Source organism: Tachypleus tridentatus, chromosome 9 (assembly GCF_004210375.1).
Source record: "Tachypleus tridentatus isolate NWPU-2018 chromosome 9, ASM421037v1, whole genome shotgun sequence".
Taxonomy (NCBI): domain Eukaryota; kingdom Metazoa; phylum Arthropoda; class Merostomata; order Xiphosura; family Limulidae; genus Tachypleus; species Tachypleus tridentatus.
In genome coordinates, this window is record NC_134833.1 from 40032909 (window position 1) to 40048193 (window position 15285).

A 15285-nucleotide genomic window follows, 5' to 3' on the forward strand; every position below is an offset into this window, starting at 1 on the left:
CCAGAGTTGGATGCTCTTAACAAGTGTTGTAGACATTGTGTCTGATAATGATGTTTGGATAATAGTGCCCATGAAACCTTGATGTTTCAACAGTTCTCTGCTTTGGCATTGCAGTGCATCTCCTTGTATGACTTCATTGTGGGTATGGTCAGTAGGCACTGAAGTTCTATTTTGTATGGATCCTCCACTCTGTGAACAACAAAAACCACTGATCATAAAGTGACTACCTTTGGAATACTCAGAGCAGCATTCTTTATTAAACAAATGTTTAGGGCAAATGTCTCCCTTTTTTATTTAGAAGGGATTAAAGAGGTTTCCTGGCTCTACAAAATCAGTGAAGAAGCTACATTTTGGGGTTATCTTGGTAGAAACTTTGACACCAAAATACAGTGAACTCTTCCTGTATTTGAAAGTAATTGGGAATATTCATGTGCTACTTTGATTTCCTCTTGAGTTATTGTTGAGAGGGACTTATAAAAATCCCTGAGTTGAAGATCCTCACTGGTTTCTTCAGCCAAGGAGTTTGTGTTGTGTGATGTATTTCCACTCATAAAGAAGTAATTATGCTGCCTATCATTGTTCTTGTATTGCTGTTTGCATCACCATGTTTACCTGCCACTGTCAAGGCAAGTTATCTGAATTGTAAAATACATAATTATATTCTTAACTCTCTCAGATGTTTCCAATGTCAGTGGTTCAGACATTCAGAGACATCTTGTTATGCTTCTTTGACATGTGCTCATTGTGGTGGCAAAGACCATGACACAAGTGTCAGTTGAACCTTTGCTGCATCAATTTTGGTAATTCCCATTCCTTTGACTTTCAGTCTTGCCCTAAGTGGTTGGAGGAAATTGAGTCAGTTTCAAAAAAGTGATAACATTACATGAATGAGGTAATTATATGAAGTACCAGGATAGAGGGTAAATTGTTATAGGTGGTGAGTGTCATAAGTTACCTGTTGCCAAGGGCAGTTAAGTGGAGTTTAAAATACTGGAGCAAGTGAGAAAAAAATTATACCAATGCTTAGATGGGTAAAGGAAGAAACCTTAGCAGTTGAGTAATAGCAGTGAGTGTTATTAGAAATACATCTTCAGCTCAGAAAAATGTTAAGTTACTTACTGTATGCAACATTTTTTACTTTGAGGCTTGGAATTTGTCGTCCTGTGTTCCATCTCGTTCATACTCTGCTGCTCTCTATTCCATTACTACAGTGGATGTATAGTTAGATTCTTCTTTGCCCCCTATCAGAGTTTTTTTTCACATAATGTGAAGAGTCTTTTGTCCTGCATAGTTGTACAAGTTTACAATTTTACTTCTGCCCTTGTTTCTGTCTTCACCATTGCTTCCAGCAGTTGCTTGGGTGTATCTTCTTTGGCTCTAAGGAGTAGAACCATTACTCAATTATATCCTATGGGTTGCATGGCCAACTGCCAATTTTTATTCCTAAATTTGTACTTTACAGGTGATTCCAACTTTGTATGGGTTTGATCTTTTCCCATTCTATCACACAGGAACTTAGTGTCACTCAGGACTGTGTCTTTGTTGTCACTGTTTTAAGTATCAAGATAGCACTATCACTGAATAACTTCCTCCTACTTTTGCAAATGTTCTTTGTGTTGACAACTTTCTCAACTGTTGTTGGTTGTCAAACATAAGGTTTATTGAGCAGCAGGTTTAAGCTGTTCTTAGTCACTTTTTGAGGCGGACTATAGCAAATAGTTTTACTTTTTCTTTTTTCCAAAACCATTTGCTTGCATTTTGCCACCAACAGGATCTATACCCCAATCCAAATCACCATCTTAGTGGCGTTCTTCCTATAGTTTCTGAGGCAAAGTTCTTGGGACTTATTTTTTTTACCTTAAGCTTACTTTCATTTCTCTCATTAGACAGCTTTATGTCAAGTGTACAAGGGTGCTGAACATTCTCTGTGTCCTCTCTTCCACCTCTTGGAGAGCATATCAAGGTTCTATGTTGAGGATATATTGTGTCCTCATACTTTCCAAGCTCTATTATGAGTTTCTGATTCTGCCAGGTTCTCTATCTCATAGATGTTGGATCCTATATATCATCTGGGGATGCAACTTTACTTTTTTTTTTTTTTTCACTTTGCCAGTCCAGAGTTTGCACACTGAGTTCCACAAACCTTCCTTTCACCTCTGCTGTTTGCTACTTTCTTTAAACTATGCTACCAAGCTTTGGTTCTTGAAATAGACAGTCTGCCATTCTTCCATTTGGTTTTTATATCCAGGTACAGCTGCTGAATTTGGTCTATTATTAGGTGACATTGCTGAGTCCGATGATCAGCCTATCCCATATTTGATCTTTCAGATCTTTCAAACCTTTCTTCAGTTTCTGTTTTTATGAAAGGTTCAAATTAGGTGTCTGTGGGTTCAACCATTGTTCATTGTCATTGTGACTTGATAGTTTCTCACAGCATCCTTTTTACAGTTTCTGTGTTCACTGTTAAGTTTGACATTTCTCTTACCCTGGATCACATAGAAGCTAAGTAGTACACTAACTGTTCTATTTCTACCAAATCTTTTAGTTCTCTATTGGCTGTAGTATCATTTAATGCGAATTTTAACCTATTCTTGTTGCTGTTAAGAAGCAACTGTCCCCCTTTTCATTGCCTTTTGTCTCTATTCAGGTTTTCTGTATTCCTGGCCATGTGGGCATTGCAGGAATGAGTTTGCTAACACCACAGCTAAGTGTGTTGTTCTGGTGCTCTTCTGTATATGAACTGTGGGCCTGTGATCAAGGCCTGGCTTCATGCCAGTTGGCATTCAACTTGGGATGAGCAACTTCATAACAAGCTTTTCTATATCAAACCTGCTGTTGGTTTTTGGCTGTATAGTTTCCATTAGGGTCAACAGGAGTAAGTTAGTCTTGTATAGGCTACCCATTGGCCACAGTCTTTTACTTATTACTTTCTTGTAGGTGGGATTGATCCACCAGTGTGTGACACTCAGATCACAACTGCCCACATTTTACTTTTGTGCCACCATTATGAATGTAAGCAGTGGCACCATTTTACACAAGTTTCTGAAGGTTTACCCCTGATGTCAGATGGTGTCAGTGGCAATGGTGTGACACTGTCTGGCTAAATTATGTTTTTAGTTTTTAGTGAGCCATTAGCTTTTTCATCTCTATTGAGATTTTTATTTAGTATTTGGGCTTTTTTCATTTTCAACTTTTTTTTTACATTCTATTGTATTTTACAGTTTTTTTACCACTTGTTTTGTGCAGGTAGCCTAGTTGCTTTGCACTAATAAATGTCAAAATAAAAACACTTGTATTGTAAAAAACAGACAGTGATTTACTGAAGTAGTTAAAAAAGTCCTGTAGTAATTAAAAGCTAATTTTTCTAAAAATTGGACAATCCTGAAGAAATCACTTTTAATTTTAGTTCTTTAAGTTAATGTGAAATTTACTAAATTGATTTTAACTGCAAGATTTGCTTTACATAACCTGATGCTTCTTGAACATTTCACTGGACTATTGTGTTTCAACTTGTTTAATTCATTGAGAGTTAGTTGTACAATGTAGAATTTGTTTTTCATTTTCTTTTAAATATACCACAGTAGGAGATCAAGTATTAATTTTCATTTTTCGTTTTGCTTATTTCCCTTCCTTTGAATATGGTGCTAAAAGCTGTTTTGTGTTAATTAAATTGTGTACATCCTACAACCTCGTTTTTTTATGTTTGTAATTTTCAAGTCTTTTTAAAGAACTTGTTTTGTCTTATGCATGTAAGTTTTCAGTCAGTTATGCATTTTATTCAGTGAGGGCAAATCTATCTTTAATTCAATAGACAAACCCCAGTGGCACAGTGGTAAGTCTGTGAACTTAAAAGTGCTAGAAACTGGGTTTCAATATCTGTGGTGGGCATTGTGTAGCTTATGTGCTTAATTTCAAACAAACAAAAATCAAGAGACAAATGGATTAGCAGCATAATATTTGTGTTATTTGGACATCTGTTTCTTACATTGATTGACATTTCATTGTTTACTTTGTTGCCTTTGCTGTGCATGAGCTTATAATAAAGATATTGCTCATTATATGAAAATTTGATACCTATATTTACTTCTAGAGTAAGTATAGTATTAATTTTCAAGAATACATTTTTTTTATTGAGTATGTATAGTGTAATAGATAACATGCAAAGCCCAAATTAGAATTCCTCTAATCTCTAAAACTGAATTAGTTTTCACTAAACTAATAACCTTTTTTTGTAATTTGCAGAAAAGAAACAAAAAAGTGGATACAAAGAAAGTAGGTCAGCATATGAGAGTGATGTAAGTGATAAATTGCCTATATACACATTTTAATTTTTTATGTAAATTATAAGTCTTGCTGTTCTTTTAAGTATTTATGAATTTTATGTGTACATGTACAAACTTAGTCAGATTTATGTGTTATATTTTCAAGTTTTAATTATTATATGTTGACAAATTTAAATATAACTTTTAATTCAAAGATCTCAGAACATCTAATACTAATTAAAGCTAACACAAATGAATAATTGTTTAGATTCTACTGAAATGATTAGATAATCAAAAATAAATGCTGAAAAAATCAGTAATTATAAAAGAAAAAGATAATAAAATTCAGCTAAATATGTTATGCATAATGGGTGAAGTTTCTTGTTGTAGCATAGGTCTAGGTACATGTATATTTTAGAAATGCCTTTTAGGCTAAAAACACCAAGTACCTGCAGTAATTTATTAGAGATTTAATTATTAAGGTTGATACCATTTAAGAAGTTAGGTCTCTCAGGTAAAGCATCATAAAAAATCACTGAAGAAGCACATACAGAAAGAAAATAATATTAATATGGACATTGAGTATGTTATATTAAAGTTATTTAAGAACCAAACCATTTTTTTACAGTCCATGTTGCCACATCCATCCAGCTCCATCTGACAACTATATGTTTTGACATTAGTCCTGAAGTGTAGTTTCCATTCCATAAGACTCTGTCTTAAGGCTTTCACACAAATTATCCCTGCTGCTTTTGATAATATATCTAGCATAACAGAATGTCAGTTCCCAGATCTTCTTCCCAAATTCCAGTTAAACAGAAATTAATAGGAACTGCATGTACCAATAAGTATGTCTTTGGATAAAGTAGTATGAATACCCATTTCATTTTACAGCTGCTTGAGGTACATAATGGTTGAACAGATGTGTTGTAGAAGTAATGTGTTGCTTCTACAGACAAAGATCATTTTTGATGATTATGTCAAACACTGTTACTTTGGAAATGCAGACAGTTTTACCACTGACCTTTGTGGATTCTCATTTATTACAAGATGTCTAATTCTACTTACTGTTGCAGTTCTCTCTATTGATGGTCCTGGTGTCCCAAGCTGATCCCATATTTTTTTGTTATCCAATGTTTTTAAACATGAGATATTCCCATTTTGTTAAGTACTCTTCCTAAAGGTGTTCACTTTTTGGTAATATTATAGTACCTACAAAACACCAGTGTACTAATATAATACGATTTGAATGAATGGCATTCCAGAGCAGCTTTAGTTGTTATGTGATCTAACTTTGATATTCAAAATCATTTAAATATAATGGGCTCACTGCTCTCTATATATGTGAAGTTTAAGCTATCATTTCCTTATAGGAACTGTTTTACTGAGATTGACATGTAAGGTGATTAATAAAGGAAATAAGTAAGTTCAAATCATGAGGTATTAAAAGCTTAATGTTATTGGCATTTTTACATATGTATGTGATTAATAGCCAGATGTAATACTGATAGTTTATTGTTATTAACCATAAATTCATATTGATGTCATCTGATTCATTAATCAGTTGTGTTACATATTGTAATTTATTACAAACAAGCTTCCAATTTATTGTTATGTATTACAATTTCCTAGCTTTTCACTGATCACACATGAGTTTTTGGTGCTGAAGATATATAATGTCTTCATAAAATACTTATGCCTGATGTCAATCCACTGAAGTTAAACAGTTTGTGATGATCAAAATCTTTAAACATTCCTGATCAAATAACTAGTTTCCTGATTATTGCATCTGATTTTTATAGCATACCAACTTTAGTAAACTAACAATGCATACTGTCTCTCCTTATGTTGCAGTAGTTACCATTTATAATCAGTAGGTGAGATTCTGGAACAAAGAGCTATTACATCATGCCACTGCTGACAACATCTATGTACACATACCACAAGTCTTAAATGAAACTACCATCCTCCTGATGTAGAAATTCTGTGTACATGGGGTCGAGCCATTGCATCAAGTTTATTTTAGAGAATTAATGTTTACTCTAATCCTGAAATTTCACAGTGTATGTTCAAAAACTTTTGTAAAATAGTATTAAACATTATAAGAATGTTGTACAGAAAATCAAAATTTTAATTAAACATTTCTCCTGAAGATCTGTCTGTAAATGTACTGAATAATTTTGATTCAGATTGACTAGTCTTAGTGCAAATGGATTTTCATATTAAAAGTACAAACTTTTTTTTTTATATTACAGTGTTTCTATTTCATTTATATAACCTTCAGAGTCTCTTAAATAAATATCACTTTTTTTTTTTTTGTGGGTACAACTTTGTTATTATACTTTATTTTTTATTGTTTGTATTCTAACACCAACTGTAGTAAAATCACCTGTAGTGAAAGCTGAAAAATATAAAGTGTAAAATCAAAAGTATATAATATTTTGCTAGAATTATTGTATATTGTATCAAACAATTTTAGCTATGTGTTTTAACATTTGCAGTCCTTTTTAACCTTTTCACAACAGCTTGCATTTAATATCATTGGTTTATTACTCTTTGAACTGTGTTTAAATACTAAATTAGTGTAACAAAACAGTAAACTAATAGTCAAGAGCACTGTGCTAGTAAACAGTGTTAAGTTATATCAGTGCAAGGATAGCTTTCACACATGGAGAAATTTGTTTTTTTATATAAGTTAGTAAGTTTCTTAAAATAAATCAAAAAATATGCATTAAAGAAAACTAGAATTTTTAATGTATGAAGCCATGGTAAAAACTTAACCATGTTTTTTAATGTGGTTATTTTTAGCATTTAACTTCATTTTTATTTTATTTCAAATGTGCAATTTAGGACACAAAATAGTAATACATGCAAAAATACATCTTCCTATAATTATTTTAATTTAACTGGTTCTCTAATTAAGTTCAAGGGGGTTAAAATATATTTTGTTTATTTGTTTAGGTGGCTTGGAAATAACAGAGAAATAAGCTGTAGGATGAATAATTCATGAACTTATTAACCATATAAGATTCATTAAGTTAAAACATATTTTTTCTATTAGTTTTAAATAATATACTAGTAAATGTTAAAGAGGATTGACAATTTGAAAGACAGATATAGTTGGAGAGTGTAACATGTGGATTTGACTTTTCAATTTATTTAAGCAAAGAAAGAAAATTGGTGGTTAAGAATTTAGATTATGTCTCAGTAGTATTTGTTCTATAAGTGTGTAATGAAGGAGATGTATAGGGATAGAAAGAAAATCTAAAATGGACATTTTGTAATGTGAAGCGAATATTGAGTGTTTATTTGAATATTTCCTTTTTGAAGTTAAAAATTAAAACTTGTATAATATAAAAGATTGAATTATAAACTGTTTTAATTTCAAGTAATTTTATATCAATGTATGAAATCAAAATTTAAAGTAATTTAATTAAATTTTGAACATAACTGTAAAAAATTGTTTTGTTCACTTTGATTTTCACCTGTACAGATAGGGTTAACGTGGATTGTGCAACCCCGTGCTGTAATGATCATCATTAAACTAGAGGTCTCCATAAATTAGGAAACAATACATTGTTTATGCACAGTAAACCCTTTGAGCATTAGCATTGCAACAAAGGGCTATTTTTTACTCTGTACTGTTTGTCTTCAGATGTGTTTAATTTCTTTGTTTTTGGAATTAAAGAATTTTTGCATTGCCTTTATTCCCTTAACTTTCAGTTAAACTTTATTGTCTTAATCTTCTTATATTTTACTGGAGACACTCTTATTTCATACTCAACTATTAAGAAAAAAAAAGGTTTCTTGGATCATGTTAAAAATTAATTTCCAGTTTGTGTTTCTGGCATTACAGTGGCCTCCTGATACTTCATCAAAGAGAAGTTTTCAGTTGTTTCATTGTCATCTGAAAGCATTATGCAATAAATTAGATACAAAAAATCAAATAACAATATAAAACCATCAACAAAGAGTTAACTCGTCCTGTGATGGTTAAACACATAATAGTTATGATGGTATTTTTACCTTCATTTGCAGTGGCAACTGGAGGCATGTTGATGGTCAGTAATATAACCTCTATTTTGCACGAGATACTTGGTTCTTATTCTGTCTTATTCGTATTAAGTTTAGAATCCTTGACCTGCTTCTGTTTTTTCATCTCAGCTTGCCTCATCCATTGAAAATTTTAACCACCTGTCACCTTTACCTGTTTTTGCTTCTGGTTTTCTTTCTTATGAGGAACAGGTAACCCAATGTTACTTTGGTTGCTAAGACGTGACTTACATTTGCTTTTTCCACTTGATTTTGCTGAGTCATGGGCTACTTTACTGCATGAGCCTACTTTTTTTGATTATCTTCTCTTTGCTCTCTTCTTTGATATTTGGATTTGTGTTGATCTCAAGAAATTTATTATATGGTGTATGGTTGAAATTCCTTCACTTTCCTTAAAGTTTGTTTGTTCCCTTGGATATCTTTCAGCTTGGGGAACTCTTCCATTTTCCAGATTTATCTTTCATTATATTTCATTTAGCTTGTTATTGTCTTGCTCTGTTTCATTGCTATCTGTGTATGCTTTAGCTTCTCTTGGAGGCCATACATAATAACCTCAACCACTTCATTTAATACAGTCATGCCTACTTGTTCTCAGTCTTGGACTTAATCACTTCTTCTTCTGTGGCTGTATTAACTTGATATCTTTGTTTGTGGGATTTTCTTGGTTGGGATGCTTTACTTTCAGCTTTCAGCCTCCTTTATTCTTATCTCAGTGATCTGTATGTGACATCTTTGAGGTTATATCTTTGGTGATGTTCTTTATACTTTGTAAACCCAAATTGAGGCTGCTTGTTAACAATCATCTCTGCATACTTTGGTTTGCTGATTTTATTAGTCCTGGGGTCCCAATAGGTTTCTTGTTCATGAGTGTCTTGTCAGTTTGCCCTCTTCTGTTCCTTGCCCCTTAGCTAGTTATTGACTTACTCCCCTTCTTGGTAAGCTAGCAGCTTTGGATTGCTGAGGTGACTTGGTTTTGGAATTTCTTCTATCTATTGTGTGGTTGGAGCTCAGTTTTCCTTTTTTTATATCTGTGAAGTCCCTTTCAGAAGTCCTTTAAGTCACACAGTTACCTTCCACTGGACTTTCTCAGTCTTTTTGTGTACAGCAACTTTCTTTTTCTCTGGTTGTCTTTCCACCCAATCATATCCCTTACGTTACTGGTGCCTGGAGAATACAGTATTTTTATGGGCTATGAATGGCATGGAACAAGTCTTCAAGTCTCTCAGGGGAAAATGGTAGAGTGTCAAAGATCTTTAGTCCCAAAATCAATTTCATATCATCACTTGGTTAAAGATTTACCATTTTCTCCATCTGATTATGTTCTCTTCTGTGCTACAGCTGAACAAGGTTGATGATTCAGATCTTTTTTTTATCCCATTCCAATTTGTCCATTTGCTTGTTACTTCCACCAGTTCATTCATGATGGTTGGATTTTTCACTTCTGAGCTCTTTCATTTAGGTTAACTGTATTCCTATACATTTTATGTAAGGTCCTAAAACATTTACACAAATCATACATTCTTTGGGTCTTCATTTCTCCTATTGTATGAACAATTGGCTCCTTGTTCCATCAAAAGAAACATCTTTTGCTGCACTCTCCAGTTTATTTCGAGAGTCATCTGATTTGGGCTATCTGCTCAAGTTCTCCAAGTCTGTGTTTAATCCCTAATCTTATATATTTGGGCAGTTTTTTTTAAGTTGTTTGCAGGGTATACTCAACCTTCTTTTTGTTTTCAATACATATAGTTTCTGAATATCAAACTTTGTCTTCTCTTGCTGCAAAAGAGTTTCTGTCTCCTTTGGAAAGTGACTTTGCAAGAGACCTTTGCTCTTTGTAAATGCACTCATATGTATTCCCTTTAGTGGATTCTGGTAGACGAATCTTCTGTATTTTCTTATAGCTATCTCTTCCTCCACCATTTCTTCACTTTCTCCTTTCATAGAGGATTGATCAGTTTCATATGAAACTGGGCATTGGACTTCTTCGACCTTGCCTAGTTCTTTATCTATTAACTAATCCCACTCTTTTTGGTTAAGGGCAGTTCTGTGCATTTGCACCTTTTCTAGGATATGATCTTCAGAGGAGTAATTTCTTCATTGCATTGTTCTGGAGATGTTTGATGCTCATTTAGCTTGCCCATTCATATCTATCTGGTTATTTAATTATGATATATTGCAACAACTCCACCATTGTTTCCTATATCAACTGAGGGGATACACTAGCTTATGCAACCTATTCTCTCAAACTCAAAATTTTATCTTTTTGGGTCAGAGACTACCACTTCACTTATCAGCTTGTCTTATTCCAGGAATTTCAAGCTTAGTGGTTGGTGAACTGTTGCACTGAGGCCATATCTTTGCCATGGACCAGTCTCTACAATCGGTGGTGTTCAATGTTCAATTTTATTTTGGAGGTCTCTTTTTACATCAGTGTCCAGCTATCATCTTTCACCAAGAGATGTCACCCTTTCATCTTCATACATGGTTCTTGTCCAGTCCTTTTCAAGACAGGCAGGGATTTTCCACAGAGTAGCCTATTTTATTGCTTGCTTTTGCTGATCATCCACTCTTTCACTTTGTTAACTTAAATGGATGGTTTATCACTACTAATTAGAGAGTTTCTGAATGTTGTTCTGCCTCTTTCCAGCTATTCTCCTTTTCTTTCTTCAGTTTTTTTTCAACCTTTTTGGATTGGAACCTCTGTTTAATTTTGGGGTTCTTACATGTTTGCTGTTTGAGTTTTTCACCATGTTCCCTATATTATCTTTCTTTTAAAGATGTTTTTCCTCCTTTAGGTGATGTGGATCTGATATTTTTGCCTTAGATGCCTCCTGCACACTTTATCATAAGGATATGTTAATTTATTTCATGGACTACAGCTTCCTTCCAAAGACTTGGGCTACCCAGGAAGGTGACATTCACTGTTTTTCATTCACTCTTCCTTCCATTTCTTTTCAGAATGGCCATTTTAATCCCAAACACCTTTGTCCTGCTCAGGTAGTTTGATGCTATCTTGCTCATACTGTTCCAACACATGGCAATCAACTCTGTCTTTGTTTTATGACTCATCCCCATCCTCTTTACCTAATTAGGTTAAACAACTCATCCACCTTGTTTATTTTTCTGTAAGAGGGATACTTTTTGTTTTTTTATCCTTGTCACCTCTAATGAAATTTATCTGATGGCTTCTCTTCCCATTGCTGTTGATATTCTCTGCATGAGATCTTGCAGGTGGTGATGTCAATGAACTTTACATATTTGTGTTCCACTACTCATACCACACTATAGTATTATATACTTCTAGGTTTTATTTTCTTCTAGCCCCCTTTCTCCCATGCTACCAGGTAAGTGAGTTATTCTTTGCTATTTATTGCATAATAATGCATATTCTATATGCTGGAGATGATGGATCCAATGTTGTGGCTAGTGATTCACAAATAGTTCTTCTTTTCTTCACAGAATCTGTAATCAATAGGGTATAACAAATAATGTTAAGCTCATCTACCCCTGCTCATTAATAAGTGTTAAGATGGGGTTTTCTGCAAACCTGCTTCAGCAGTATATGTATTTTACTTTCCACATCATAATCCAGGAACAAATAAATCAAACTAAATAATATAATTAGGTGTGAGCCTGCTTATAGATCTGGTTAGCAGTTGCATTCTTTATTCTAAGTAATTTCATTATGTATGTCAGCCACTCCATATTTCACCAACTTATCAATGTGAGGTTGTAGTTTTTTGTTCTACAGAGGTGTTAAATATCATTTCTTATATTAACACTCCTTATTTGACAATGTACTTCAGATTATACTCAGCTCTGTGCAGTCCTTCTATCCTTTCTTCTGGTGTGTTTCTCTTTCTTAAAGAATGAACCTTTGTTGTAATGTTAAAGCTCACAAGGTTTACTATGCATGGAGGGTGTTTTGCTTATTCATTGATGGACAGTTATAGTTTAATGGTGGTTTAATCAAAGGCAAGTGCAGTCCATATTAATATGTTAGAAATACAACATTAAATTAAGGCTTAAGACTTGCTTAATAATATTCTTAGCAATATACAAGATAATAGAATGGTATCTATCTGAAATACGATTTCAGAAAAGAAAAATGTTTACTTTTACTGATTTCTTTGTGATCTTTTTTTCTTATTAATGTTTGCTGTTATGCTATCCATGTTTTTTTTATTGGAAATTTAACATGGTTAGTTATATTTGGTCTATTGGAAGAGGCATATTCCAGTCAGGTTCAGCTACATAACTTTCTTGGATTGAACCATTATGTTTTTATTTTCCACAATTTGTTTTATGAATTTAGTACGTGAACTCAAATGTCTTTTCCTGTACTGCAATTTTATGCTCTGGTTTGTTTTCCTTAAATGTAAGTCTGATTTTTCAACCTTCTTCACCCTCTTAGTAATTTTAATCATACATGGATATTTTGAATCATCAATTTGTGTGAGTTTTCTGGTTTTTCTGCTGAATTTATGGTGTGTGCACCTTATTTTCCTTCTTATATTTACTTTTTATTAGATTACTTCATGGTAGTAATCGATCTTGGGAATCCAGCATGATAGAGTTTTGACAAGAATTTGATAAATATCTTTTGGATAGTTTGAAATAAAGTTGTATGTGACTAAAGTACATTTAGCTACAATATCCCAGACAGAAATTATACGGCATTTGGCTAATCATGTAATTTTATCAAGTGATGGAGATTTAACTGGTTATGCAATATTAACCATTAATTAGGGAGAAGTAAGGTAGAGAGATCAATGTAAATAAATAGATTTGTACATCAGCTGTTAAAGTAAATAGTTAAAAAGCTGTAGTAGAGGTATCTATATGAATGTTATTTTGAAGTAGATGTGATAACACCACAAATTATTTATAACCTTCTAGTTTTTGTACTAATACTGCTGCTATCTGCTTGTTTTTTGTAGTACAGTACATTTAATAATTTGTGTATTTAAAACTGTTTTTTTGAGTAGTGGAAAGCACACTTATAGCCTTTTTGTTTGTGGTTGAATAAATTGATACTTGCATTTAAAATGACACAAGTTTATTTAATTTGTTTTTCTAATGATATTCTTTCCAGGCATGAATTGTTTTGACAAAATTGCTATTCATGAAGCCAGACTGGTTTTATTTTCAGTAATTTTTAACTAAACTGTACTTTGGGTTTCTTGTATCTTGATATCTTTTTCATCATGATTATTAAAAATGTATTATCAGAAGAAGGAGATATTTCTCTTCTCAAATGAGTATTTCACCTATAATAGTACAGTAATATTAACCTGCAAGCTAAAATAGTGGAAAATAATGTTATGGCAATCAAATATAATTTTTCTGTTAATTATTTTATAAAAAAAATACAAGTGTGCTTTGTATTTGTTAGTTTAGAAATATTTTGTGTAAGTTCTGAAACCTCAGCTGACACTTATAGCTATTACTCAAATGCATGGGTTTCTTTTCTGTCTATCTAAGTATTGATCTTTTGTTCTTGCCTGCTCCAGTCTTTTATACCCCACTTATTTGCTTTTGGCAGTATTTGTCTTATGACACTCTCCACTTACATCAGTGCATCTTCTATTTTGGTGTTGTGTTTAAACACCTCATTCAGATAATTTTATTACTTTTTCTTGACAAAGCATCACTAATGAGTTTACCACTATTATGATCATTCAGAGCTACTTTGACCATTATCATGTTATCTAGTTAATTTTATAATAGTACTACTAAATATAATATTACTTTTGGTTGAGACTATGAATAATTTTATTTGTAGTGAAATGGGGACATGTATTTGATTATGTAGTGGTCCTCCAAGGGGTGATGGAAGCTATATTTGGAGAGTCTTCAGGTTAGTCTTTTGATTTGTTTTATCCTGTGTCTTTTCTTAAGCCTGTTGGAATTGCAGCTTCCCTCTAGGTCAGTGGTAAGCCTTTGGACTTGCAGTGTCAAAGTTCTATTGCCTAGGGTGGATGTTGCAGATGACCTGCATTTACTTTGCTTTGACAAAACAGTTTATGCTGCCATGAACTTTAAATGGTGTATGAAAAACTAAAAGGAGGTCATTTTGGGATAAGCTGCCTTTGATTTATTTTTCTTCTATTGATTTTTTGAGTATGTGATGTTTTGGGTATTTTCCTGGTTGCTTTTGAGCCTGCAACTTAATTGATAACTGCAAGGTTTAGGAGAATTTTTCTTTTCTCTATGAACTGAAATTTCCATTCATGCTGGAAAGTTTACTTCTTACTTATATGAATATTAAGTTAGACCTTACATGACATGTTGGAACTTCATGATTTTGCCTACCACCATGAGGCAGAGCCAGTTCCTGTACCATCAAATAATATCTGCTCTTCAAATTTCATGATTCTAAGGCAAAGTTTGTAGTACATCTGTATGTTTTGTGTCTCCTGATGGGACAGATTAAGTCCATGAACTTACAATTCAACTTCAACAATGTTTCCTTTCACTTTAATTTATTAGAAGATTCTAAGGATCACCAGTTTCATTGATGACAAACTGGATCCATGTTGGTTCAGTTATAGGCTTCTGCTTCTTCCTGGTTGAGGTTAATCTTGAATTTCATCAGATCATATAGGGGGTTCATAGTACTCCTTCAGTATTAATGGATACCAATCCTCAACATCAGGTTTTTGATACATTTGTACTTAGAATAGATTGTCTAAATCCCAGGTTTCCACTGCTCAGTCAGACCTTCCACAATTTCCATTGTTTACAGCATTTGTATTGACTACCATTCAGTTTTTGCAATTACATACTTTTGAGTCTACATTATACTCCAGATTCATCACATTGTTTTGTGTAATTGGTTCCAAATGACCATTCCAGTTACCTAACAGATAGATTCAAGTTGTGTTCCTTCTCCTCACTTGTTTATGACCTGACTTTTAATGTACCATGTGTTCCCTTTACCCACAGGTTTATTTTTCATGACTGTTGA

General features: G+C 33.1%; 1 protein-coding gene across 2 annotated transcripts in view; it reads left to right on the forward strand.

Moving 5' to 3' along the window:
- LOC143225110 (uncharacterized) overlaps nucleotides 1-15285 on the forward strand; it is a 93754-nt gene that overhangs the window by 19516 nt on the left and 58953 nt on the right. For both annotated transcript variants that reach the window (XR_013013616.1, XM_076453897.1), the window contains exon 4: nucleotides 4243-4295. Coding sequence is in view for 1 of the 2 variants with exons in the window: in XM_076453897.1 (XP_076310012.1) it covers nucleotides 4243-4295 (53 nt within the window). In the remaining variant the exon portion in view is untranslated. The remainder of the gene's footprint in view (nucleotides 1-4242; nucleotides 4296-15285) is intronic.